At 43.6% G+C, this 26,226-nt stretch overlaps 1 protein-coding gene across 13 annotated transcripts in view; it reads left to right on the forward strand.

Annotated features, from left to right (window-relative positions):
* The window catches only part of CELF1 (CUGBP Elav-like family member 1), a 71,586-nt gene extending 47,848 nt beyond the window's left edge, over positions 1 to 23,738 (forward strand). For 5 of the 13 annotated variants that reach the window (XM_058526974.1, XM_058526970.1, XM_058526960.1 and 2 more), the window contains 13 exons: positions 3,059 to 3,246; positions 4,950 to 5,032; positions 5,404 to 5,452; positions 7,900 to 8,034; positions 8,582 to 8,661; positions 8,994 to 9,155; positions 11,643 to 11,718; positions 13,557 to 13,685; positions 14,009 to 14,122; positions 14,785 to 14,970; positions 16,704 to 16,847; positions 17,292 to 17,458; positions 17,547 to 23,738. In XM_058526974.1, the coding sequence (XP_058382957.1) occupies positions 3,059 to 3,246; positions 4,950 to 5,032; positions 5,404 to 5,452; positions 7,900 to 8,034; positions 8,582 to 8,661; positions 8,994 to 9,155; positions 11,643 to 11,718; positions 13,557 to 13,685; positions 14,009 to 14,122; positions 14,785 to 14,970; positions 16,704 to 16,847; positions 17,292 to 17,419 (1,474 nt within the window). In that variant the 3' untranslated portion in view covers positions 17,420 to 17,458; positions 17,547 to 23,738. The remainder of the gene's footprint in view (positions 1 to 3,058; positions 3,247 to 4,949; positions 5,033 to 5,403; positions 5,453 to 7,899; positions 8,035 to 8,581; positions 8,662 to 8,993; positions 9,156 to 11,642; positions 11,719 to 13,556; positions 13,686 to 14,008; positions 14,123 to 14,784; positions 14,971 to 16,703; positions 16,848 to 17,291; positions 17,459 to 17,546) is intronic. The other 8 variants (XM_058526964.1, XM_058526961.1, XM_058526966.1 and 5 more) reach the window with 8 other exon arrangements.
* The last annotated feature ends 2,488 nt before the right edge of the window (positions 23,739 to 26,226 follow it).

Consider the following 26,226-nt stretch of genomic DNA (forward strand, 5'->3'; position numbering starts at 1 on the left):
ATTTCTAATTCTGTCTTCATGCGCTCCAAAGAAATACCCCATGTTTTCCTTATTCACCAATGTTTACCGCATCTAACACAGTGCCTAGCCTGTATAAGTCAGTGCCCAATATTTATGGGAGGAAGGAATAAGTCAGTGCATAACTCCAGTTGCATCGTGTCCGCAGCATCTTGAGCCTGGCCTGATAATTGACTATGCTCGAGAAGTGCTTCTCAAACTGGTGAATCCCGCCACCACCCAACTTGTAAAATACAATAAAAACAATTTAATAGAAAAACAAAAAAATAAGATGTAAGCTTGCATATTGTGTATATTTTTATTATTATTAGATTGAGCATATATAAAATTATTCAGTCCAGTTGCTTGAAAAGTTTCTAAAGGGTTAAGTTTGGAGATTGCTGCTGGTCCTTGGGCACTTTGTTTTTTTGTTTTTTTTTTAAAGATTTTATTTATTTATTTTTCCCCCAAAGCCCCAGTACGTAGTTGTCTGTCTTAGCTGCACATCCTTCTAGTTGCTGTATGTGGGACGCGGCCTCAGCATGGCTGGGGGAGTGGTGCCTCGGTGCGCACCCGGGATCCGAACCCGGGCCCCCGGGCCGCTGGCAGCGGAGCGCACACACTTAACCGCTGAGCCACGGGGCCGGCCCCCTTGGGCACTTTGAATAGCACTGCTCTAGGGTATTCTTCTGGCTTCTGAATTAGTATACACAGAGGGAAAGGGTGGTTCATGGAGTAAGTGGACATGAAGAAATGCAGGATTTGGAAAGAGGAAGGAAGGGCATTTGTCTGGAATGCTGAGTCTCCACTGAACTTTTGGATAAACTGTAATCCACATATATTAACCATGTTTATGCTTTTCCACTAAACAGCGATGTAGAAAGTTTAGAAATGGTACACAAATACAGAAGGAAGGGACAAAGTGAGAGCAGTTGCCTCTATTGTAATACAAATCAGTAAACCCTTTCCTCTTCAGAAATACCTGTCAGCTTCCTTATCATTAAAACATATTCTGAGCACCATTTGGGTTCTGTGTTAACCCTCCTTAGAATAGAAATATGATTAAAGATTAACAACATTTTAATAAGATGATATTAAAGCTAGTAATTAAAGTTGCGGACAGGTTGTGAGGAGTGACACCCGTTGTTTCACTAGTCAGAGGGGTTTTTTTATATCATGGTAGCATGATTTCTGTTAGAACATTCTGATTATGTTCTGATTAGGCTTCTAAAAGTAGCTGCAGTATATTTTTGCAACGACTTCTCACACATGGTTTTAAATTAATAAAGGAAAACCAATAAAACAGTGCATTCCAAAACACTTAAAGGAAAAAAGTCAGGTTGATCCTGTGGCAATCAAATAATCATAGGAGATAATAGCTACTCTTTAATTTGTGAGCACTCTTTGTGCACAGCATTCATTTTTATCAGGGTTAGTTGATTAAATAGGGGGAATTGCTGAGAACAAGAAATTCCTCCCATCCCACATCTGAGTACTTACTTAGAACCAAGCACTGCCAGGTGTGGCTATAAGAATGAATAGGAGATAAAACAGTTTCGTACTTACTTAGAACCAAGCACTGCCAGGTGTGGCTATAAGAATGAATAGGAGATAAAACAGTTTCTGCCTTCAGGGAACTCGCAGTCTAGTTGAGAGAGGTAGGTACAGCCAGATTGTGCTAAAAGGTGGTAAATACTTTAATGAAAGTAGAAATTTAGTACTGAGTCCTGATGAAACTGCCTAATTAACCTGGAGGAGCTTAGGAACCTTCACAGCCATAGCAATGAGAGTTGATCTATATGCCATTTGTCTTATAGCTTTTGCTATTTAGTTAGTGCTACTTTCAGCAAAAGTGATATGAGAATAGCCCCTGTGGGTGTTTAATTGCAAGAGATTTAAGAATTAAAAGACACGTTGAACTACTTTCGTAGATTCAGCATTGTCAAGGATCTTCAAGTATGTTCAAAAGATAGTACTGCTATCTACTATTCAAAAGATAGTAGAAAAAACTTGTTTTTCCTTTAAACAAAACTATCATTTTATTTAGGATTGACTATTAGAGCATGGCTAGTTTGAGTATGATGGCGTGATTTCTGGATTAAGCAAACACTAACTAAAAAGTTAATCATGCTAGCTATTTGGGATTTAAGTTGTTATTGGTTTAGATAAATGCTGAGAGTAAGATCTTGGAACAGTGGTAGAGAAGAAGGACTTTGATTCATTCTGAGTAGAAACATTTATCCCTCTGGTGCGAGTCTTCCCCTAGGTTCTTGGCAGTGGCTGGGGTAGGAATGAAGATGTAGGAGCATTACAAGTTTGGTGTGATAGGAGTGGAAGAATTCATGGACGATATGATTGCAATTCCTAAGGGAATTAGCTCATCAAGTCTTGGAGAAATAGCAGTAAATTGGATAATTTAGAAACAAAAAACCCTAGAATGATGGCGTTATTGTTTATATTTATATAACAGAAATTTGTGAAAGTTTAAGAGACAAAGCTTTGTTGTAGTCTCGGGGCCTTACTCAAGAGCACCAGGATTACACATGAGACAGCAACATTCAAAGGCTAACATTCTAATGAGTTTTTAAGCTTAGACCTTGGATCAAGTGCTTCTGTTCTAACATCTACTGAAAGAAAACTTATCACCTATCATTGTATACGTTGAGAGTCCTGAATCTTAATTACATAATCAATAGTCCTTTGTGATTTTGTGGACATTTAAAATAGTAACTATGCTTAAAAATTATTAAAACTTGCTTTAGGAACTTTACCTCTTAAGTTCTTGTGAGAAGTCTTATGCTAGATAAGGAATGAGTGACACTCAGTTCCTTAGTTAAAGCCCAGGGTGTCCTGAATGGTGACTTTAATCTGGGATCTAATGGAAGGGGTGGCCATGGCGAGGGAGGACCAGGGAACTCTGGTAAATTGAATGAGGTAGTGAAAGGAAGTAGAATTTTTTCCCCTACTTTTTCAGGAAGTAGTTGAGGTCTTTAAAGAAAAGAAAACTCCCTCTGGAAAGCAATATGAATACATAATAGAAGTTTTATTTTATTTCACGTAGCTCAAAGAAAATGAACGGCACCCTGGACCACCCAGACCAACCGGATCTTGATGCTATCAAGATGTTTGTGGGCCAGGTTCCAAGGACCTGGTCTGAGAAGGACTTGAGGGAACTCTTTGAACAGTATGGTGCTGTCTATGAAATCAACGTTCTAAGGGATAGGAGCCAAAACCCTCCTCAGAGCAAAGGTAAGGGCTTTCGGTTTTACATGTAATTTCTGTCACATGTATGCTGTCTGTCATTGCCAGAATGCTCCTCTGGTTATATGGCGGAGAAAATATCTGTTCATTTTCAGTAGCTGTATCTTCCAGCCCAAACACATTCCCCCCCCCGCCCCCAAAGCCCCAGTAGATAGTTGTATGTCATAGTTGCACATCCTTCCAGTTGCTGTATGTGGGACGCGGCCTCAGCATGGCCAGAGAAGCGGTGCGTCGGTGCGTGCCCGGGATCCGAACCCAGGCCACCGGTAGCAGAGCGCGCACACTTAACCGCCAAGCCACGGGGCTGGCCCCCAAACACATTTAATGACTTAAAAAGTTAAGGTGACATCATGAGGATAACTCGTAAATTGGATCTTGGGCATTCCTTTGTGAGAGCTCTGTATGCAAGAGACAGATTCATGTGAGTGTCTCATTTGATCTTTGTAATAGCGTGACAAAAGTAAAGTTGAAGTAAACGAACCACATACGGTTTTCTGTAGCATTTTGACTAGGGTAAGCTGAAAGAGAAAGATTGTCCACGTCCCCATGGATTCTGTCAGTGTTACAGAGGCCTTGCAGGATGGCTTAGCAACTGGGCGGACTTGTTTGTAGGTAACCTGTTCGTTGTAGCCTGCAAATGAATGAGAGAAAAAAGGGTGAGCTGCTTCGAGAAGTACCCTGCAGAGTGGAAGTTTTATAGGACTGATGGTAGATAAGACATCAGCGTTGCCCCTACACACACACAGGCATAGATGTACTGTTATTTTTCCAGAGGACCGATTTCAGAGTACTTTTTGGTGAAAGCTGTTCTGTGGTGCAGATGTGAGCAAGCATGATTGTCATATTTGAAACTACGTTAATAGAAGATCTAGAAGCAGAGGAATTATTTTTATCTTTGTGGCATAGTTAACCAAAAACATAAAGTATTGTAGTTTCTGAAGATATTGGCAATATCACATGCAGTAATTTAAAATCTTAATTGCAGAGTGATTTTGAAAGAAATCTGTATTGTATCTCCTGGGACTGTAGGCCTAAGATTTACAAGACTCATGTCCCCCTTCCTATCCCCAGCAAAGATACAAGCACAAAATCTACAGATCTTCTCAGTCAGTGTCATGTGCTGTTAGAAGCTTAATTATATTTGATGAGAACCAAGAGGCCAAAAAAAGATATTAAGAGGTTCTTGCTCTTAATTCATTTTATAATTTAATAAATGATAATTATTTTTGAGACATATGGCAGAAATTGGCTACAGTGTAAGGTGTGGTTTATTCTGAGAAAGAAAGAGTTCCTGGTAGACTATAAGCTGCAAGAGTGCAAGACCCTGTCTGTCTTGTTTGTGGCTGTGACTTCTTGCCCAGCACACTACCTGGTGCTCCAGGTAGGCTGGGTTGAATGGCATGGTACTATGACCTTTGTAAGGGAAGTCATGTTTCCCAGAAAAGTTAAAGGAACAGCTAAAAAAGAATCTTAATAGAACTATGACACTATAACAATAAAGAAAATGCATAGAAAATAATGTGGGATTTTTTTTCTGCTAGATTCTCTCTCTCTCCTTTTTTTTTTTGGCTAATTTTAATAAACCCAGCCGTCTCTTTTAAGTTCCAATATGTCCGTGGAGGAGGGAGTGCTCTAGGAATTATCTGCTTTCAAAGGACTGGTTTGATTTAATGAAATCTTGTTTATTGCAGGGTGCTGTTTTGTTACATTTTACACCCGCAAAGCTGCATTAGAAGCCCAGAATGCTCTTCACAACATGAAGGTCCTCCCAGGGGTAAGAAAGCTCCTACTAGTAAGTGGAACTGTGGTGGTTTTGACACATAGGGACATACTTACACATTTCAGGCACACGCTGAAAACTGTTTTGGAGAAAAGGATGACTGCCACAGGAGTTGATCTAAAGGAAGGCATAAAGGAAACATTTTAAAAAAGATAGGCTGAAAGTAGTTCTGTCTCAGCCAAGAGAATTGCAACTTCTTGACACACATTCTGTTTTGATATTTTTGTGGGGGAAGATCATGAGGCAGACATGAGTTCAGAAAGAACTCTTGAGGCTCTAGTTTTGGTATTTCCTTTAGAGCCTTTGTTTATATTTCTGAGTGCCTTCAATGTGTATAGTGATAATATTCATGTTTTCCTTTTTAGATGCATCATCCTATACAGATGAAACCTGCTGACAGTGAGAAGAACAATGGTAAGCAAGCATATAAAACTCTCCATGTATAAGGTTTCTTCCTAGTTTGCTGTTTTCATGGCATCTGGATCGTATTGTGCTCTAAGTAATCTTTTTTTTTTTTTTTATTGAGGTGTAGTTGACATATAACATTATATTAGTTCCCGAGGTACAACATAATGATTCACTATTTGTATATATTGCAAAATGCTCACCACAAGAAGTCTAGATATCCATCACCATACATAGTTAGAAAAAGTTTTTTTTCTTGTGATGAGAACTTTTAAGATCTCCTTTCTTATTAGCAACTTGCAAATATGCAATACAGTCTTACTAACTGTAGTCACCATGCTGTACCTTACATCCCCATGACTTATTTATTTTATAACTGGAATTTTGTACCTTTTCATCCCCTTCACCTGTTTTGCCCACTCCTTACTTCTGCCTCTGGCAGCCACCAGTGTGTTCTCTGTATCTATGAGCTCAGATTCTTTTTTTTTTTTTTAAGATTCCACATATAAGGGAGATCATATGTTATTTGTCTTTCTCTGTCTGACTTATTTCACTTAGAATAATGCCCTCAGAGTCCATCCATGTTGTCACAAATGGCTAGATCTCATTCTTTTTATGGCTGAATAATATTCCATTGTATATATTTACTGCATTTTCTTTATCCGTTCATCCATCGATGGGCACTTATACTGTTTCCGTGTCTTGGCTATTGTAAATAATGCTGCAGTGAACATGGGAGTGCATGTATCTTTTCGAGTTAGTGTTTTCATCTTCTTCAGATAGATACCTAGAAGTGGAATTGCTAGATCATATGGTAGTTCTGTTTTTAATTTTTTGAGGACCCTTCATATTGTTTTCCACAGTGGCTGCGCCATACATTACTACCAGCAGTGCACAAGGATTCCTTTTTCTTCACATCCTCACCGACGTTTCCTGTTATTTCTTGTCTTTTTGATGATAGCCATTCTAACAAGTGTGAGGTGATATCTTATTGTGGTTTTGATTTGCATTTCCCTGATTACTGATGTTGAGCATCTTTTCATGTACCTGTTGGCCATCTGTATGTCTTCTTTGGAAAAATGTTTATTCAGATCATCTGCCCATTTTTAAATCAAATTGTCTTTTTTTTGCTATTGAGTTGTATGAGTTCTTTATATATTTTGGATATTAACCTCTTATCAGGTATATTATATTTGCAGATATTTTCTTCCATTCAGTAGGTTGCCTTTTCATTTTGTTGATGGTTTCCTTTGCTGTGCAGAAGCTTTTTAGTTTGATGTAGTCCCACTTGTTTATTTTTGCTTTTGTTGCCTTTGCTTTTGGTGTCAAATCCAAAAAATCATCACCAAGACCCACGTCATGGAGCTTACCGCCTGTGTTTTCTTCCAGGAGTTTTATGGTTTCAGATTTTACATTCAAGTCTTTAATGCATTTTGAGTTTTTTTTTTTTTTTTTTTTTTTGTGAGGAAGATCAGCCCTGAGCTAACATCGATGCCAATCCTCCTCTTTTTGCTGAGGAAGACCGGCGCTGAGCTAACATCTATTGCCAATCCTCCTCCTTTTTTTTCCTTTTTTCTCCCCAAAGCCCCAGTAGATAGTTGTATGTCATAGTTGCACATCCTTCTAGTTGCTGTATGTGGGAGGCTGCCTCAGCATGGCTGGACAAGCGGTGCATCGGTGCGCGCCTGGGATCCGAACCCAGGCCTCCAGTAGCTGAGTGCATGCACTTAACCGCTAAGCCATGGGGCTTGCCCCAATTTTGAGTTAATTTTTGTGTATGGTATAAAGTAGTGGTCCAGTGCTCTAAGTAATCTGTCACCTAAATTGTTTTTTTCTTTAAAATAAGTATGGTAAATAAATGAGTTAAATAGTTTCTAGGGAAACATTACAAGAACATTTTAAAATGAAGTGGAATATCTTTTAACAGTATAATTTCTTATGGACAGCAGTGAGGGGAGAGATGAACAAGTTAGGAAGGAGAACTTAGTCCTAAGAGAATAATGAGAAGTGGAAGGTGGACGGTTACACTCACTGAAAGATGTGTTCTGTTTCTCTTGTCACATTAGTGTGAAAACTCTTCCTTCTTTAGTATAGTAATATTACTAGTAAAAGCACACATTACTGAGTGATAGGCAGGATGCTAAGTACTTTGCCTTAGCTAAAGCTACCTTTGAGGTAAACCTGGGTATCCCGATTAATCAGATGAAGAAACAGGCATAGAATGGTTAAGTAACTTTCACAATATCACACAGCTACTATATTTCATCTAAATGCTTCCAATTATAATTTTAAGATTCCACTGATTGTAAGAGGAGGTGCGGGATTATGAAAAAAATGTGTCTTAGAATCCACAAAATATGGTATAAAGGCCAAGAGCCAATATTCAAACCCAGAATCTGTGCTACACTAACCCTTGTAGTAATAATGTTCAAACCTTCTCTGTTTTATTCTCTTAGCAGTGGAAGACAGGAAGCTGTTTATTGGTATGATTTCCAAGAAGTGCACTGAAAATGACATCCGAGTCATGTTCTCTTCATTTGGACAGATTGAAGAATGCAGGATATTGCGGGGACCTGATGGCCTAAGCCGAGGTGGGTACATTTTTACCCTTTGAAGACTTGTCTTAAATTGGGAGTCTCTTTTAATTGGACCAGTGGAAACCAGTGATCCCTATCTAACATGGCCCTGTCGTGATGGAGAGGTTGGGCTTGGTGTTGTATATCTAGGTCCTGTTTCAGCTCCTACCGATTAATCCCTTTAATATTCTCCCAGCCTCCCTAAGGAGTCTACATTCTGCACTTAAGTGTCATATATTAAAATTCTCTCCTTCTGTGCTTGGAGAGGTTGTTGATACCAAAATGGAAACACTTCCTTCTCAAGAGAAACTGGAGGATATGATTCCTCCTTTATCCCTCAAACACTTTCTTTCCTGTCTGTGCTTCCCTGGTTTTCCATTAAAGCCCTTATCACCCTGTTGTAACATACCTGTCTCTTCCCCTATATCGTGAACCCCTGAAGGCAGGAACCGTGTCTGTATCACTAGCATAGTCCTTGGCACGTAGTAGGTGCTCAGGAAGTGTCTGTCAGATGAATAAATAAGCAAATGAGTGAATGAGTTATTGACCCTTCTCTTACCAGGTTGTGCATTTGTGACTTTTACAACAAGAGCCATGGCACAGACGGCTATCAAGGCAATGCACCAAGCACAGACCATGGAGGTAGGGAGCAGATGAATGAAAGGGGGGACTTCCTTAGCCTAAGAGTGCTAGCTAGGACAGTTGGCCCTCGAAGCCCAGCAGCATATTCAGTATCTGATTGCCCTAGAAGTTAAGCAGGCCAAACATCTTCAAGTTAAAAGTGGATGTTTTCTTTAAAATTAACATATTGGAAGTAGTGGCCCTTTTAAATTGTCTTTTGCCACTTGTCTGTCAGGAAGAGAATCATTTCGCAGTGAATGAAATTAGAATGCATTCTACCTGTCACTATGAAGGAGGATTTTTCCTTCACCCAGAAGGAAGAATTTGACCGTTTGATTTTGGTGTTTTCATAGGGCTGCTCATCCCCCATGGTGGTAAAATTTGCTGATACACAGAAGGACAAAGAACAGAAGAGAATGGCCCAGCAGCTCCAGCAGCAGATGCAGCAAATCAGCGCAGCATCTGTGTGGGGAAACCTTGCCGGTCTAAATACTCTTGGACCCCAGTATTTAGCAGTGAGTCTTTGTGGTTTGCTTTCTGCAGACTGTGCAAGCTCCCAGCTGTTTCTTCTTCACTGTCCCTAGCTAGCAGACACAATGACATTTACAACTTTTAGCATATTGAAATTTTAGGTAAAAATTCAAGCAATGCGATATTCTTTAAGTCATGTTAGTCTCTCTCTGTCTGTCTCTCTCTCTCTTTCATCACACAGCTTTGGTTATGTATATATTGAGGTTTCTGCTACAATTAAAGCGAAATCCTGATTTCCTGATATAAAGATTTAGAAACATCTCATGTGTCCCTGCCCCCAAGAAAAAAATTCCTGAGGGAATCTGAACTACCAAATATCTTTCTCCATATTTCTTTCTACTAGATACGGAAGACATCATTAAAATCCTCGTTGAGTCTTCCCTGAAGAGTATGGTAAATGTTTCTTTTCACTGACTGAGAGATCAAGAGATTAACATGGACATTATTAATTAATATTACAGGTGTATGTTGAGTTCACTACATCGTGAATAGATTTCCTTTAATTTGATCTCTCTCGTTGAATTCGAGTCACATAGTCCAAAAGAGGGGCAGGCTCCAATTCATTCTTTAGATTTACTACGTCTGCAATATATATTACAGGGGATTATCACTGCTTTACCCTGTAAAAGAATTGCAGACAGCACAAGACACTTCAAACTGACTCATATGCAAATCAGCAAGAACAGGTCATCTGTGAAGCTACCAGTAAAGGAAAATAAATGATGAAACCACTAGATTTGTATGGATAGTCGAGAATTATACACATGGGAATGATTATAATCTTTCACTTCTCATCCTTTAAAATATTATTCTTTGTAGAAATAGAAGAAAGGCAATGATTTCTGTCCGCTAGTACTGAGTTTTAGCTACTTTGAATGTCCCCTGGTCTCCAAATTTCTAAAATCTTAGAAGAAATCCCAGTTTCCCAGCTAGTATTTCTCTCAAGTCAAAAAATGTAGATGATTGTTGCATTTCAACAGATTAAATTGTTTCTTAGTGCTAGAACATTGCTTATAAGTTCAGAAAATTCAGGGAGATTTTAGTCTTCTACCAAAATGATAATACTTTGAAAATAATCTCCGTGATATTCATTCGCTTTTCTTAGAGAGTTTTGGAGCCCTTTTTAGAGAAGACTCCCCTTTTTGTTGTCATTGTCACATCCAGCAAGCACATGATGGTGTATGTGGAGAGCTATGGTCTCTTTGTTTCACTGAGATGTGACCCCCACCCTAAGAGCTGTTTTCATTTAGGGAGGAAATGAAAGTGCCAAGTACAGTATGCAGAGTCCACTAGTTGGGAGTGAACACATTGCCCAGAGATTTAAAAGAAGAAAAATGAAGGCATGTGGGTGCTAATGGACTGTGTAAGCGGTAGTATATCATCATTAATTATGAAGTTCTTTCTGAAGTATATGGACTTGAACCTGATCTCTCTTGGACTAGAGCAGTGGTTCTTAATCTTTGTGGGGTTGTCGACGTCTTTGAGAAGCTGGTAAAAGTTGTGTGTATGTGCATTTTTTCATTCTGTCTCTGGAGATTTGTGGACTTCCTGAAATCCTTATGGGCTAAAGGGATTCATGAGGACAGAGGAACCAAGTCAGATATTTATGGGGATGGGCAACAGGTTGAATAAAGGATCCAGTGATAAGAATACCAGTTGTCCATAAAGAACAGTGATTGGGTTTTTGAGTGGAGCAAAGGTTTTCGGCAGGTTGGTTAGATGAAGGTTGCAGTTTTAAGGTACAGAGTAAAGTCATAGAGGTCATAAGCTCACAGACAGGTCTTCTTGTTTTATTTGTTATGGGACAGTCATTGAAAAAGAATGTACACTGAACTGTTATGGACTGATCCGTCAATCATTTGGTCATCTGCAACAGTGAAGACCAGTGTGGAGGGGAGGGGATGAATGGGGCTGGATGTGTAGCATGGGAGAGACTGATCTAGTCATGGGTCAGTTGTGACCAGTAAAGGATGACTCCAAGAAGTACCCTGAAATCGTCACATTTGATATTTAAAATAGTTGTGTGAAGTAGAAGTTGAGTATCCAGCTGGAAACAATCTGCAGAATAAGGTGTGTGGACCTGACTAAGGAGATCTTGGGAGAGAGGAACTAGAAATGGCAGTCATTCATATGCAGACACTCATCACAGTGGACTGCATAGCTGCTTGGGTTGAGCTTAGTTCCCTGCTCTATTTCTGTTTTCTGCTGTCCTGCATTCTGTTGCCCAGCCTTGAGCGTGGCTCAGTACTCAGTGAACATAACTGCCGTCTGGGCTAGGGCTTTAGCTGTGTTGTATTGTCCTGTGCTGTCACAAGCTTCATGTTTCTGTTGTGTTGGCTTGAGTTCTTGTCTTCAACTTTCTTCTCTCTGGGGGCCTCTGCACTCTTTGCTTTGCTGTGCTGTAGAGTTATCCCAGATGCAGAACCAGCCCTCACTCTCACTCTTGTTCTGTTTTTTGGTGTAATGTCTAGCTTTATTTGCAGCTCCTTCAGCAGACTGCCTCCTCTGGGAACCTCAACACCCTGAGCAGCCTCCACCCAATGGGAGGTAAGTGTTTCACTGCTGCGGAGGAGCAGCAGCAACCAAGCCAACAGACCCAGCTGACAACAGTCTGAGAGTTTTGTACCATTTGTGCAGGAAAAAAATTTTTTTCCATTCGTTACATAAGCCTGGCATAAGATGAACATCCCAGGCTCAACTGCCTTGTCTCTAGAAGGTGGCCCTATTAGTTGTTGGTGCCAGATTGCTCTGGGGTTGTCTGCCGCTCCCCACCCCTTTATGTCTCTATTGAGGAAGAAGATGGAAAAGAACTGTTAGCACCTGAGGACTATCTGAGGCCATTTTGATAAGGAGAAAATTGCAGGAACTCTTTATTTCCACAATAAAGTGACTTTTCCAGTGACTCTGTGAAGAAAAGCTTAAGGTGGCTTCCATGCAAATGGCTTACGCTGAAGCTGCTAGAACCCTGGCAGTTAGTTTACCTCTGTGTCTTATGCATGTTATTTCCTAGGTGATTACCTTTCATGGCTGTTAATATGCCTGGGAAACTTAATTGACAGATACCTGAGTTTATAACAAAATGGGGCTCCACAGACAAACCTGAGGCAGTGGCCATCAGAAAAGTTATGAGGGTAGGGAGGTGGGCAGTTCAGAGCTGCCTGCCTCTGCCCCTGCCCCTTCCGCAGTGGGATGAGGCTAGGCAAGTGCATCTGAGAAACGGGTAGTCGTAGGTGAACTGCATTTTGCCATTTGAAAACTTTTGATACTAGTTCACTTTGTCCCAGGGACTTAGAGTTTGCTATGTTTTTGGAAAGTTGCTGGATTGTAAATGTATCTGTGTTGTAGTTTTTTTGTTTTGTTTTGTTTTGTTTTGTTTTGTGAGGAAGATCAGCCCTGAGCTAACATCCATGCTACTCCTCCTCTTTTTGCTGAGGAAGACCGGCTCTGAGCTAACATCTATTGCCAATCCTCTTCCTTTTTTTCCCCCAAAGCCCCAGTAGATAGTTGTATGTCATAGTTGCACATCCTTCTAGTTGCTGTATGTGGGGCGCCGCCTCAGCATGGCCGGAGAAGCGGTGCGTCGGTGCGCGCCCGGGATCTGAACCCAGGCCGCCAGTAGTGGAGTGCGCGCGCTTAACCGCTAAGCCACAGGGCCGGCCCTGTGTTGTAGTTTTTTATTCTCCTGAACTCTACCCCTTACCCACCCGCCTGCCTTTCCATCATCTAGTAAATGGTTTGCAACACATTGTCAGCGCTCTTCAAATTTCTTGCTTTCCTTTTAGCTGTGTTGCCTAGGTTCTATTCCGCTTGGAAATCTTTCCCTCTGTTTTTTCTCTTCTCTGTCTGATGATTAATCTGCTTGCTATTCAAGTGGTGGTTTTTTTCTTTATTCTTTCTCCCATTGCTGTTCTTAGTCGTATTCTCCCCTGTTGTTCCTCCCGTGGCCTTCTGGACTTCTGTTATGTTTTCTGCTCGTTCACTTCATTGCAAGGAGAAAATGCCCTGTAACGTATGAGTGAGGGGCTCGGTTGCAGTCCCTGTTCTGTGCCGCAGGTTTTGGCATTGTTGTTCTCTTGGACAGCTGGCCCCATGATAGACCACAGACTTACCCCTCTTTCCTGGTTTCCTGATTGCCCATCCCTTTATCAGTGCTCACGTGGGGTGGCATGCTATTGGATTAGATGTCTTCTCTGAGGAAGCGGTATCCAGTTTCTTAATGAGTTGAGTGATGTCTGAATCTCTTTGGAGCCCTATAGGAATGTTTTTAAGGCTTATCTATAACAGTTCCTCTTTGGGACCAGCCTTCTGCCGCGTGCGCTGTCATTGCTGGAGTGGAGATGAGACACCCTTATCTGCTGGCTGATCTCTTGCTTTGGATGTTGCAGGGTTAAATGCAATGCAGTTACAGAATTTGGCTGCACTAGCTGCTGCAGCTAGCGCAGCTCAGAACACACCCAGTGGTACCAATGCTCTCACTACATCCAGCAGCCCCCTCAGCGTACTCACCAGTTCAGGTAAGCGTGTAATAGGGCCAGTGTGCCCTTGTGCCTTGGGCAGAATCCCAAGAGAGGGGTATGTCATTCTGGAGATCCAAAGAGATCAGATTGTAAACAATAAATTTTCAAATGCCATCTTCTGACTTAAGAGAAATCTCATAATTTTTAGTTTGTTGTAACCATCATTTGACTCTATGTCCTGCAGGGACAGTTATCAAAAATCAATAACTGAAAACCTCTTTACAAAGAGAATACTTGAGTAGCGTCACTCTTGTGCTTTGGTTCCTGTGGACATGAGAAGGCAAGTGTTGGCTTGAGTTTAACTCGTGGATTTCTGGTAGCAGGGTCCTCACCAAGCTCCAGCAGCAGCAGCTCTGTCAACCCCATCGCCTCCCTCGGAGCCCTGCAGACATTAGCTGGAGCAACGGCAGGCCTCAACGTCAGCTCTTTGGCAGGTGAGGGGCAGCCCCTGGATGTCATCAGGCCCTTCTTTGTGCAGGTAGCACATTTTAAACAACCCTGGTAGGGGCACTGTTAGAATGATTGGGGTAGGCCAGTGAAATGAGAAATAATCATGGGATTTCGAGTCAGACCTGGGTTACATCCCACCTCTGCCCTTTAACTAGCTGTAACTTTCACCCACCTTTCTAAGGTCGTTTTCTCATCTGTAAAGTGGGAATAGAATCCTTTGAGCGTTGTTGAGAAGTGAAATGAGAACATAGGTCAAGTGCTGAGCACATTACTTAGTATGGTGTCTGGCACATGGGATGTGCTCAGTAAATGTTAGCTGCTGTTTTGGTGATAGGAGTCCACGTTCCAGCTCTGTGTGAGAAAGGGGCAGAAAAGGCAGAGGAAATGAGGCAAGTCATGTGTAAGTGGTATCACCACTTGCACGGGTTGGAAGAAGGTAATGGGGAGAGCTATACCTGGTGTGGCATTTTTTTAATGTCCCCGTTAGCAGCAAGGCCTGGTGAGTGTCCTGAAATCTGACCAGCCAGATGGGTACTCCTCCTCAGGGAGGAGCTAAGAGGGAGATGAGAGGGAGAATTTTCAAGTTCGTCTTTGGAATCAGTCGAATCTTTCCAGTCTGTTAACCCTGCTCTTCCACCCAACCAAGGGATGGCTGCCTTAAATGGTGGCCTGGGCAGCAGCGGCCTTTCCAACGGCACTGGGAGCACCATGGAGGCCCTCACGCAGGCCTACTCGGGGATCCAGCAATATGCTGCCGCTGCGCTCCCCACTCTGTACAACCAGAATCTGTTGACCCAGCAAAGTATTGGTGCTGCAGGAAGCCAGAAGGAAGGTGAGTGCAAAGGGAGATTGGAGTCAGGACCGGCTGAGAGGCAGGGCAAAGGCCAAGAGAACCGTCTCGGTGGTCAGGCCAACGCTTTTCTTTGGCAGTGTCACGGGTAGACTGAGAAACTGTCAGGTGTGATCTGCTGTTGGAATGTGTTCTGGGTGTTGCCCAGGTCAGAACCTCTGTACGCCCTCCTGGGATGGGGCTGCAGTTTTTAGATGAAACATACTGACCTTATTGTGTCTGACACTATTTGGCAATCTGTTTTTGTTAGGAAGTCTTCTCTGTGGATTATAAATCTGTCAAGGGATGTCTTCTGTCTAGGTGTCCCTTTTAGCTATATCATTTGGCATCTTCCTCACTTTCTGATCTGTGCTTTTCCTAATTGAGGACATACTGAAGAGTGTTGGGACAGAAAGAGTTATGGCCCCTGGGTTGAAGGATTGGGAAGTATGTGCTTTGACATAAATGGTATTAAATTCAGGAGAGGCTTGCTAGGCAGACAGAGGCCTAAAGGTGGTTTGTATGAATAGAAAGTCCTGCTGACACCTGTATTCATATTTGACTGGTTTTTATAACCAGGAGCTGGCAGGGTTTAAGCACTAATGCAGGAAGAAGACAAGTATGCTCTCTTGCCATAGCAGCGAGGAGTCCTGGTCTAGTACATCCTCACCTCCACTGAATCAGACGCTTATGTACCCTGGGAGGTGGTACTGGGGGAACCGATGGAACTGTGGAGAAAGACAATAAACAAGTAAAAGCATGAGGTGTTCTAAATGATGCTCTGAAGAATGATCCTGGAAAGAGGGATAGGGAGTGCTGGAGATACAACATTTTATATGGAATGGTCAGAGAAGGTCTAAGTTGATGTTTAAGCAGAGACCTGAAGGAAGTAAGGAAGCCAGCCATGCATATATCTAGAGGAAGAAAAGTAATGGGCCAGAGGAGCATAGGGTACAAAGGCCCTGAGGCAGCAGTGTTCCCTAATGTCTTTGACAGCAGCAGGGAGCCCAAGGTAGCTGGAGAATGGCTGGATTGCGATTGTAAGAAAACTATTCTTTGGTTAGAAAATCGTTGAGTGTAAGTGGTTGGAAGAGGAAAGCATATTCTATTTTTGAGCTCAGAGTTAATCATAGGCACATCTTTTAAATGTAATTTCTTTTTACTGAAACACAATTTGCATATGGTGAAATTCACCCTTTTTGAAATATAGCTCTGTGAGCTTTGATGAACACATACGGTATGTACCCACCACCATAGATATGGAGCATTTCCATCACTTTCAGATATTCCCTCATGTCCCTTTGTGGTCATTCCCAGACCCCACCTCCTCCCTCTGGCAACTGCCAATCTCTTTGCTGTCCCTATAGTTTGAAGACACAATTTTGAAACCGATTTTGTTTATAATCTCTTTGTACCTCCTTTTTTGTGTTCCTTTACAAGCCTCTAGTCTCTGGTTTTATTGCTCCACACACAAGTCTGCCTATTTTATTGTCCCAGCACACCCTGCTCCCACAAGGTTAAATTCTAACTTCCCTCAATGAGACGGAGCATGGCTAAACATAAAGGAAGGAGTCTTTTTCAGTGATTTCCCTTCACGTCCCTGCTTTGTATTTGTGTTTGGAGAAGCTGTTTGTTGGAGTGCTGACAGTTTTACCACAGGTGGAAATGGAGACAGTTGCGGGGGCTGTCGAGTGTGCTTGTCACTGACACCTTTTCAATCACTGCGTATTTTAAAGGTCCAGAAGGAGCCAACCTGTTCATCTACCACCTGCCCCAGGAGTTTGGAGATCAGGACCTGCTGCAGATGTTTATGCCCTTTGGGAATGTCGTGTCTGCCAAGGTTTTTATAGACAAGCAGACAAACCTGAGCAAGTGTTTTGGTATGTTGGCTTCTCTTCTGGTGTCGGGATTTAAGTACTTTTACCAAGGGGAATGAAAGAGAAGGGGCTGATAGCAGAAGGAGCTGGAGTTGAGTGTGGGTTATTTTTTACCTCAGTCTTGGGCAGATTACATGACCTCTTTTTGAGCCTCAGTGTTTTCATTTCTGTAGTAGGAATGATGATTTCTACCTACACTGTCGCTCCAGGGGTAAAAATAATGTATGGAAGATGGCTTGGCCAAAAACTTTAAAGTACCATGCAGATGGCAAGTGGTACTGTTAGGAACCTCATTTATTTCATGTGACATAATTTCCAGAATTATTGTCCCTGCTGAGAAAAATTGGGATCTGAGACTAAGCCCATCAGGTAGCTGTTGCGTAAGGAGGACTGAGAATCTCCTTGCCTCATTGCGTCCCTCAGCTGGGTTTCCTCTTGGACACACAGGTTTTGTAAGTTATGACAATCCTGTTTCGGCTCAAGCTGCCATCCAGTCCATGAACGGCTTTCAGATTGGCATGAAGCGGCTTAAAGTGCAGCTCAAACGTTCGAAGAATGACAGCAAGCCCTACTGAGCGTGCTCCCCTCTGAGACTGGAGTGAGAGGGTCTTCTGGTAAGTGAGGGAGGAGCACCCTTAATGTTTCGAAGCCCTAAGGCTGTGTGTTGACAGCCCTGGACCCTGATCCCTGCCACTCTCGCAGGCACAGCTTGCCCTGAAGACTCGGCTACTGCCTTCTGTGGGAGTTTCGCTTCGTACAGAGGACGAGTTTGTGCTTTGGTTTCCAGTGTTTTACTTTGGAGTTTAGGTGCCATATCCTGAGTTTTTTTCTTTATTTAAAGTTTGCTGTGTTTGTAACCAGTGTGTGTTGAGAAGGACCAACATCAAACCACCCTGGGGGAGGAGGGGGAATGGAGAAACATTTAAAAAGATCAGAACTTGCCCCAAACTACCCCAAGAGAGAGGACTGAGTGAAACCAAAAACTGACCCCCAGAATCTCCCCAAGTGTGAGAGTGGGCGAGATGAGAACTGACGTCCAAGAGCTGTGGGGGTGGAACGGGTGGGGGTGGCTTTGGAGGAGAGTGAGAGTGACTTGACACCCAACAGCCCTGGGGACTGGAGGCTGAAACTCCTCCATAGCTGCTTTCTCTGGAATACTGAGTTCTTACCACCTGTTTTTCAGATTCTTGTCCAGGATTTCTGCCCCTCTTTCCCAAGAAGGGGCTAACAATGCTCTGGAAACAAAGCACCTGTTAAATTAGCCTGATATTTGCAAAAAGCAGGGAGACATCACCCATTACCAGCTTTCCTAGCCAGCCATTGGTGTTGGATTGGCCCTGCCTGCCTGGTGGCTTTCAGGAAGAAGCAGCTGGTCAAAGAGGTTGCTTTTATTTCAACACCAGATGATCAGACCCTGGCCCATTTCTAACAGGTCCCTTTAAAGAAGGCCTCTAGGGAAGGCACTGTTTGGTTTCCTTCCTTGTAGTTGCCCACAGGAAGGAGTGTCACTTCCATCCCTAGCCACAGTTTTCTCATGAGGGTAGATCTCAGAAGGGCTTATAGTGTCTAGCTGAAGGAGGCATCTCTCCTGAGCAGAGTGATCAAAAGCCATCGAGTTGGGGGAGGAGGAGCCTGCTCCTTGGTGTACCTGAGTCAGAAGGTCCCTTTGAGCCAGAGTGCTGCATTTGCCAGTGGCCGGCACTTAGTACTTAGAAGGATTGAGAAATCCACGCTTGCCTCCTTGGTTGAGGTGTCCCAGATGTAGTGTTCCCACCAAGGCAGGCCACTCTTCTAACCACTCCAGCCCGTCTTCTGCTCTTGGGGACGGGGGAGACAGCAGGACGTTTACAGCATCCACATGGATTCAGTGTTCATTTACCTCAGTATTACTGTGTTCATTTTTGTCCTCGTGCTTACAGTGAGCTCCCTGCTGCCTTGCACAGGTCCCACTCCAGCTCTTGCCTGTGACCCACACAGTCTCTGGGCTCTGCCTCTGCTTCAAGAAATGCAGTGGGGGTGGAGAGCCAGAAGGGACATGCTCTTGGGAATGTGCACCTGGGCAGATGTAGCCCTGTTAGGATATGACTCTTAGCCAAGGCCAGGGACTGGGTCCCTGGGATCTTAAACCTCACAAACATCAGTCCTGACCCCTAGCAGCAGAGATGAGATTAAAGGGGTTGGTTCGCTATTAAGTTGAATGGGGGCTCTCTCCCTGTCATGCTGTCCATTTAGGTCACAGACAGGGATTGACCGTCTTGCTGTTGTATAGGTAGTTGGTGGTGTTGGATTATCCCACTGAAGCTGGGACAGCTGTTCCCTTCTCATAGTGATAACTTGGGTCTGTTGTCCTCTAAGAAACATGAAACATACTTCTTAAGCTGAACCACATAAACTTGAATTCCGCGCACTGGGAGAAATGTGTCCTGTGTTTCAAGGATAAAACTGTTCCAAAGGCTTCCAGGGTCATGATGGGATTTTTTAAATAAATGCAAAAAATAAAAATAAAAAAGAAAAAAGAAAACAAAAAAAGAAAAAAATGCTAGGTTGGGGAGGCGCTGTTCTGAATCCCAACCGGCTGGAACCAAGAATGTCGTTTCTATTTTTATAGAAGTTTTATACAGCTCCGGGGTGGAGAATATTTATTACCTAAATTATATCTCTGGAAAAGGCCAGGATTTTGTAGAATCCAGAATGTGATTGTTGTACACACAGGGTGCTGTGTATGATTGAAACTACTGACTTTCTGTGGCCCGTTTGCAGCCCAGCTAATCTGCCAGAGGGGGAAGGAGTTAATGCTGTGAATTGGCAGAGGAGAGAGCTGTGCTCCCCAGGGTGCTGCCGGTGTGGGGATTGCTAACCTTCTGTTCTGTCTTCCTCCTTGGCCATCGTGGGGTTTTCCAAGCCCAGAACTCCTTTCTCCCCTTTCTCTCCCACCTCCCTCATTTCGCTGTCATTTGTCCACGGGTTTGTCCTGGGCACTGGGACCTTATGAAACCCCTTTCCGATTGACATGAAAGGCAGAGGTGCAGTCAACCCACCTTTGATACCAGCCCCCGAGGTTTCACCCCTGCTCGTGGCTTCTCTTTCTAAAAGGAGCGTGTGCCGCAGCAGGGCCCTGGGCTGCCGCAGTGGCCAGCTGGTGAGACCAGGCGCTTCTTTCTGTTCTCTACTCCCTGCCCGGTGAGTGAGCACAGCAGCACTGCCCTTGAGCACAGTTCTCTCCCCAGGCCAAAGATGGTGTTGTGAAGAAGCTGCTCCCCGACAAGTCTCACGGTGTGAAAGGGTTCAGCTCGGAGAGTGGAGACTCGCAGTCAAGTCTTAAGCAATCCTTTTCTGTTGTGTGGGGGTTTCACTTACATAAATGTGTTTCCTGCTGTAGTTTTGTTTCTTACTTGGGTTTCATCATGCGATTGATTTGCCTTGAATGCAGCCAGACGCTGTCTCCTGGGTCCCACATGAGTGGCCTGGGCCTTTGTGGAAGCTAAGAGCTTGGATTTCTGGGAACAAAGGACCATCCCCATAGGATTGAGGAGAAATCCTGGCCCTCTCCCCTAAAGAACCCCCCCGCCCCCCCCAGCATCTTTTATTTTCTCCCTGGGTCTTGACCAGGGAGTGGGGAGAGAGGCCAAGGCTCTGCTCCACCGGAGACCTTCTTCTCAGAGGTGTTTGGCCCTCAGGGGAAATCCAAGCCTTAGGTTCCTCTGTCTCTGGCCGTTGGATGTTTTCTTGGTGTCCTCCATGTCCTTTTTGACTTCTCCCTGTGTCCATTGTTAGCATGTGCGAAAGTTCCCTGTCATTACCCAGCCCTGCCCCGCCGCCTGCTCATTTCAGGGCTGTACACAGTGAGTGTTCCTGTTCTCTCTCTCTTCGTTTGGATGTATTGCTCTGTGTAACTCAGTGGGTCTCCCTCTTTCTGGTTTGTTTTTTTTTCTAGATTCCTGCCGTTTGTTCATCGTTGTGCCTAAAGCATGTTGATGTGGCGTCAAGTACATCGTCCAAATCCCTGTCTCTTCAGCTTCTCTGATGCTTGAACTCTCACCTTTGACCTTGTGTTGACTTTTGATGCTGACGTGTATTTTTATTATGTTTGTTTCTTTCTTTGTTTTTTCTTTTTTCTTTCCTTTTTTTTTCTTTTGTGCTGCCAAATTGGTTTTGCTAGAACGACTGCTGAAGGGGAAATATTTAAACTTGCATTTGAATATAAAAAAAATCTATTTTTCTAGAACTTCATAAGATAACCACTTGATTTTGTGATTCCAATTCTTTGTAATTGTCTTCAGAGCAGCCCTACTAGCACATACCGCGTGGTGTTTGTATTTCTGTGAACACACAGCCAGTCCGTTTCTAGGCTTTGTTTCTCTGTGTGCTTAGTTTTAAAGACAACTTTGAAGTAAACAATGAAATAAAAGATGTCACTGAAACCTTTGAGGCTCCTGAGCACATTTTGCTGATATAGTTTGTGGGGCTTGAGGAGGCCAGGCCGCATGTGTTCTTTCTTTTGTTTTTCTGAGTTCTCAACTGCAGAAAACACCTGAACCCCCTTTCTTTTTTGACCGCAAGCTGCAGTTTGGGCCCCAGCCAGCCCTTTTCCTTTTTCTTTTGTGGTTCTTCCCTGTAGCGACCCTGCAGGGAGCCTTCAGATTCCTCTGGCCCCTTCCCCTCGGCCCCTCTCCATGCTTGTTCCTACAGTCTCCACAGCAAAATGTGATGCTTTGATTTTTTTGTTTTTGTATTGTTTTTGTGTTTTTGTTTTGAATTTTTTCCTTTCCTACTAAGATTATGCCCAGAAAAAACAAGTTTTGCATGTTTCCTGCTGTTTCTTCACACCTTCGTATATACCACCTTCACCTCTCTGTTTTCTATAGTTTGTGCAAAAACTGACCGATTTAAAAGGGTTTCAAAGAAGCTGTTTTAAATTGTTGTGGGGTTGATTATTTTTTTCAAGATTGTATTGTTTTATTTTGAAGTGGCAACTTTCTCCTCTATTGCCCTTAGAGCGTTTGCCTGTGCACTTAGACTGTCACCTCATGTGGCCTCCAGGCCTCAGTGGGGCCTCCGGGAGGCTGGCTGCTCTGCTCAGAGGTGGGTAGGAAGCCGGCCCTGAGAGGCACGAGGAACAGAGATAGAACCCAGAAGGTGGCTGTGGGTGGGCAAGAGGCTTAGCAAGTTAGGGGTAGTGAGCATCCCTCGGCCCAGAAGAAGGAGGGTGCTCTTAACCACTCGGAGGAGGCCATCTGTGCACTAAGCGGCAATACACCCGCCAGCGCTTTTCCTAGGTGACAAGCACAATACTACAGTCTTCACACTGTTTACAGCCCTGGGCACCACCCACCCCACACTGGCTCTTCACCGCAGCTCTGCTCTTGCTTAGCTAGTGGGGTGGGGGTGAGGGCGGGATTTGTTTTTTTAAATTGGGTGAAGAGCCAAATAGCTACTGTCCCTGGGTGCCAGGCAAGCCAGTTCCTTGGTTCCCTGAGGGGAACTTGCTCTCCTCTCGTGCGGCACCATCCAGCCTCAGGGTCTTAGGGACTTGAGTAAGAATGTGAATGGTGGAGGGAGAGGCCAGAGGAGATGAGAGGTCACAGGATGGATCTGTGGAGGTAAGAGGTTGCAGAGGAGGAGTTTGTGGTAGTCCCCACCCACACCTAAGCTGCTGGTGGGTGGGAGAGCTGGGAAGTAGGATTGTCCAGGGAAGGGTGGAGAGGGTAGCCGAGAGACTGGGGGGAGGGGGTGGGGAAGGTAGAAGCACTGTTAGCATCATCCATGCCAGGGGTGATGAAGGAAGGGCTCCCAGCAGAACTTCTGCTCTGAGACCCAGCGGGTTGCCTAGTATTATGCTTGAGGCCACTCTTCCTAGGAGGAAAGGCCGCCACATGAAGGCCCAGTGTATGGTAGGCTGCTTAATTTCCTGGAAGGGGTGATTGGATGGAAAGAGGCCAGGAACCCCAGCCTGAGCGAGACTGCCGTGCACCCCACAGTCTGACTGCACAGAGCCACCTCTCTTGGCAGAAGGCGCTGAGGCTTCCTTCCTGTGTGTTCAGAATCCGTGTTTGCCAATACATTTTGCTTTCAATTCCAAGAGGAGCTCTGGGAAAACCTGTGGATAAAACCAAATGCCAAACGTTGGACGTTGTTTCATTTTCTCTCTCTGATTGTTTTAATTGTTCTGTGGTGGTTTTAATGGATTTGAGACCCTGGAGCGGCAGCTGCCTTTCTGATTTCCAGCTGCTTTTTGTGAATAATTTAAAAAGAAAAAAAAAAGAAACTTTACATTTTGGAGACAAACCTGTGTGAGTTTTTTATTGGTACAAACGTTGTATTTAACACTAGGGGTTTTGTACAGTTTTTTGCCTTTTCTACTAGAAAACAATGTAAAGTGATTTCACAATGTGAAGAGAAAAAAATTGCCACTATGACCAAACGCACAGTCTGTTCTGCAGCAACAACGGGATTCAATCAACTCAAAGTCGTGATTCAGCCGTAGAAATGCTTTTCCTTTACCTTGTTTGAGCTTTTCTTTCTTTCCTGTTTTGATTTGCAAAAGAAAATGTCTTTTTGTGTGAACTTGTGTTGTACTATGTAGAAAATTATGGATTTTACTTTAATGGTTTAAAAAAAAAAAAAAGGGGCAAGAAGAGCCCTTGTCGCTCTTCTGACCTGATCACAGAGTTTGTGTAGTGGATTAAAAAAGAAAAAAAAATTGTTACAAGTTTGGAGCAAGGGAGTATGTGTTTAAAAGGAATCTCCTTCCTTTTTTTGTGTGTTTTTCCTTTTGTCCCAATGGGGAACCTAAATCTGTTTTAATTGCACAGACACACGGACAAAAAGTCATTTTGTATCTGCCAAGTGTGGTACCTTCCTTTGTTTATTTGCTATTAAACTGTTTGAGAAGAACTGATGTTGTCTTCAGAGTTATTGATTGTGGGGGTGGGCGGTGGGTCCTGGGGGCTGGTGGGGTTGGTGGCATTCCTGAAGAAGGGGTGGGCGCCCTGGTAAGGTTTCATTGGGATGTGCCTGTTGGTGTGCACTAGAGGCTCCTGAAAGAACGTAATCTTTCCCAGAAAACTGCCTTTGCCATCATCCTCTCTTCCTCTGCAACATCCCTGCCGCTGTGGAAGCACCTGAAGACTTTTTTGGCAGCTTTAATTTTTATGCTGCTTCTGTTCTCAGTAGCGACTGCCACATCTGCTCAGACCTGAGAGTGCAAGTCCCTTCCCTAGGCTGCAGAGGTCCTGTGCCCGGGGAGGCAGCTGACCGGCACGGAGCCTCAGAGTGTGGGCCTCGTCCTCTCTTGGCTTTTAACGCACCAGCCCAGAGTGGTTCAGCTCCTTGCCTCCTCATTCTGACCTCAGAACAGGGTCACAGAGGGGTGTCTCTAAGATTCCTTGGGCTTACTAGTCAATAGTTCTAGATCACTCTCCAAGTGAGTGAGGCCATACACCTGGCCCTCCTCAGACCTCTGTGAACTGCAGGTTCAGCCACTGGGCCGGGAGTCTTAGGCCCTCTGGCTGAAGTATAAGCTTGTCTGCTCCTTTGCTGCCACTGCCATCCCCTCACCTCTAGGAGGCCAGCCCTTGTGAAGCAGGTGCTTGTCTAGAGGGTGCAGCCAGCACAGGCCTGTGGGTGGGCCTGGCCTCAACCTTCTCATCAGAGTCCCCCTACGTGGGGTGTCTAGAGTAGCGTTTCCCAGTGGGGTTGGACTGAGTACTAGCCCATGAAATGTTCTGTGAAGTAGGGGTTCTGAAGACAAATAAATTTGGGAATATTGCTTCCTCAATTGTATTCATTAAAAATCAGAACTTTTTATTAATATGTAGTAATTATACTAGCTAATGTTCATTGATAGTTTATTACAATCCAAGTGCTGTGGGAAACACTTGATAACACATTCTATGTTCCAGTCTTCATAACATCTCTGAGAGGGAGCTACTGTCCCCATCCCATTTTGCAAATGAGCAATCTGAGTTTAAAAGAAATTGAGTTGCCTACTAGAAAGTGCTGCGCACTGAGAATCAAACCAGGTCTGCCTGACTCCCGAGCCCTTTCTCTTAACCATTACTGAGGAGAAATAACTCAGGAAAGGCAAATAAATGTGCATTAGCTAACCTGTGCAGTCCCATCACACAGGATTGCACGCTGTCCTCCAGGCTCTCGTGAAGAGGAGTTGGGGGCCCTGCAACTCTTGTGGCTCCCTCCAGTGGTGAATCACTGCAGCTTTGCCCTCCTGAGAGCTGCTGTCTCTGTGTAAGGGGTTCGCTCTTAAATCAGCGCTCCCAAAGAATTGGCCAGCATGCTCCTGCGAGGTGCCCCTTCCTGTGAGGACTGGAATGCTTCCTAAACGTCACTCCTGCCACTCAGTGCTTTCCTGGATCTGGTACCACCTAAACTATTTACCTGGTGTTTATTTCAGTTCTTTTCATTGTGGTTAAATACATGTAATGAAATTTTCTGTTTTAATCATTTTTAAATGGACAGTTCAGTGGCATTACTACATTCACAATGTTGTACAACCATCACCACCTAATGTTTTAAATCAACTTGAAATGCACCTTTTTCAACTTCACCTCATTCTGACCATTAATATTTGTGAAATTACAAGTTTGATATCCTAATGATATGTTTTAAAATACACATTAAGTTACATAACCATCAATATATATAAAATATCCATTGGGTGCCTTCTCAGAGAGATCTGCATTTCACACTTTGGAAAATTGGGCCAGGATGGAGATCCAAGCTTCCTCTAGGGACTCCGTTCCCAGACCTGTTTCTTCTGTAATTAGAGGGTAGTTGAACCTGAAGTTCTCGCCCATCTTGTACATATTTCCTATGGCTCAAGGTCAAGATGGTAGATCTTCTCTTTAGGTCTTTGCCTTAGGACTCCTCTGTGTTCCAGAGATAGAACTTGATATAAAAATAGAATGTTAAGTACAACTTGAACATCTTCCAATGTAACGTCATACTTAAAGGCTATTGTTTCTCTTTAAAATTTATAAAAAAGGGAATATTCCCAAAGTACTGTTTTTGACCTTTTAAAGAAATGTAGGCTTGTGCCTCTTTATAATCATATAGCTGTATCTTAATTAAACTGTTTGTGTTCTTTTAAAAAACCCACATGCAGTCACCTTTTATTTTTGAATAGATTCTTCAGCACCTAATTTTTGCCACACTCCTGGTTCCCGGCTTACTGCAGAGGCAGCCTCTGCACCGACTTTCTGGGTCAGCACACAGCTTCCCTGACTCTCCCGGGTACCTTACATGCTGTGCTCACCTGAGCATCTCAGTCCCTGATGAAGAAAAGCCCAATATTGGGAAGGAAATGGAAGACCAGGTTTGTCTCTTTACCTCTGAGAATGTCAAAATAATGTCTCATGACATTGCC

Source organism: Diceros bicornis, chromosome 31 (assembly GCF_020826845.1).
Source record: "Diceros bicornis minor isolate mBicDic1 chromosome 31, mDicBic1.mat.cur, whole genome shotgun sequence".
Classification (NCBI taxonomy): domain Eukaryota; kingdom Metazoa; phylum Chordata; class Mammalia; order Perissodactyla; family Rhinocerotidae; genus Diceros; species Diceros bicornis.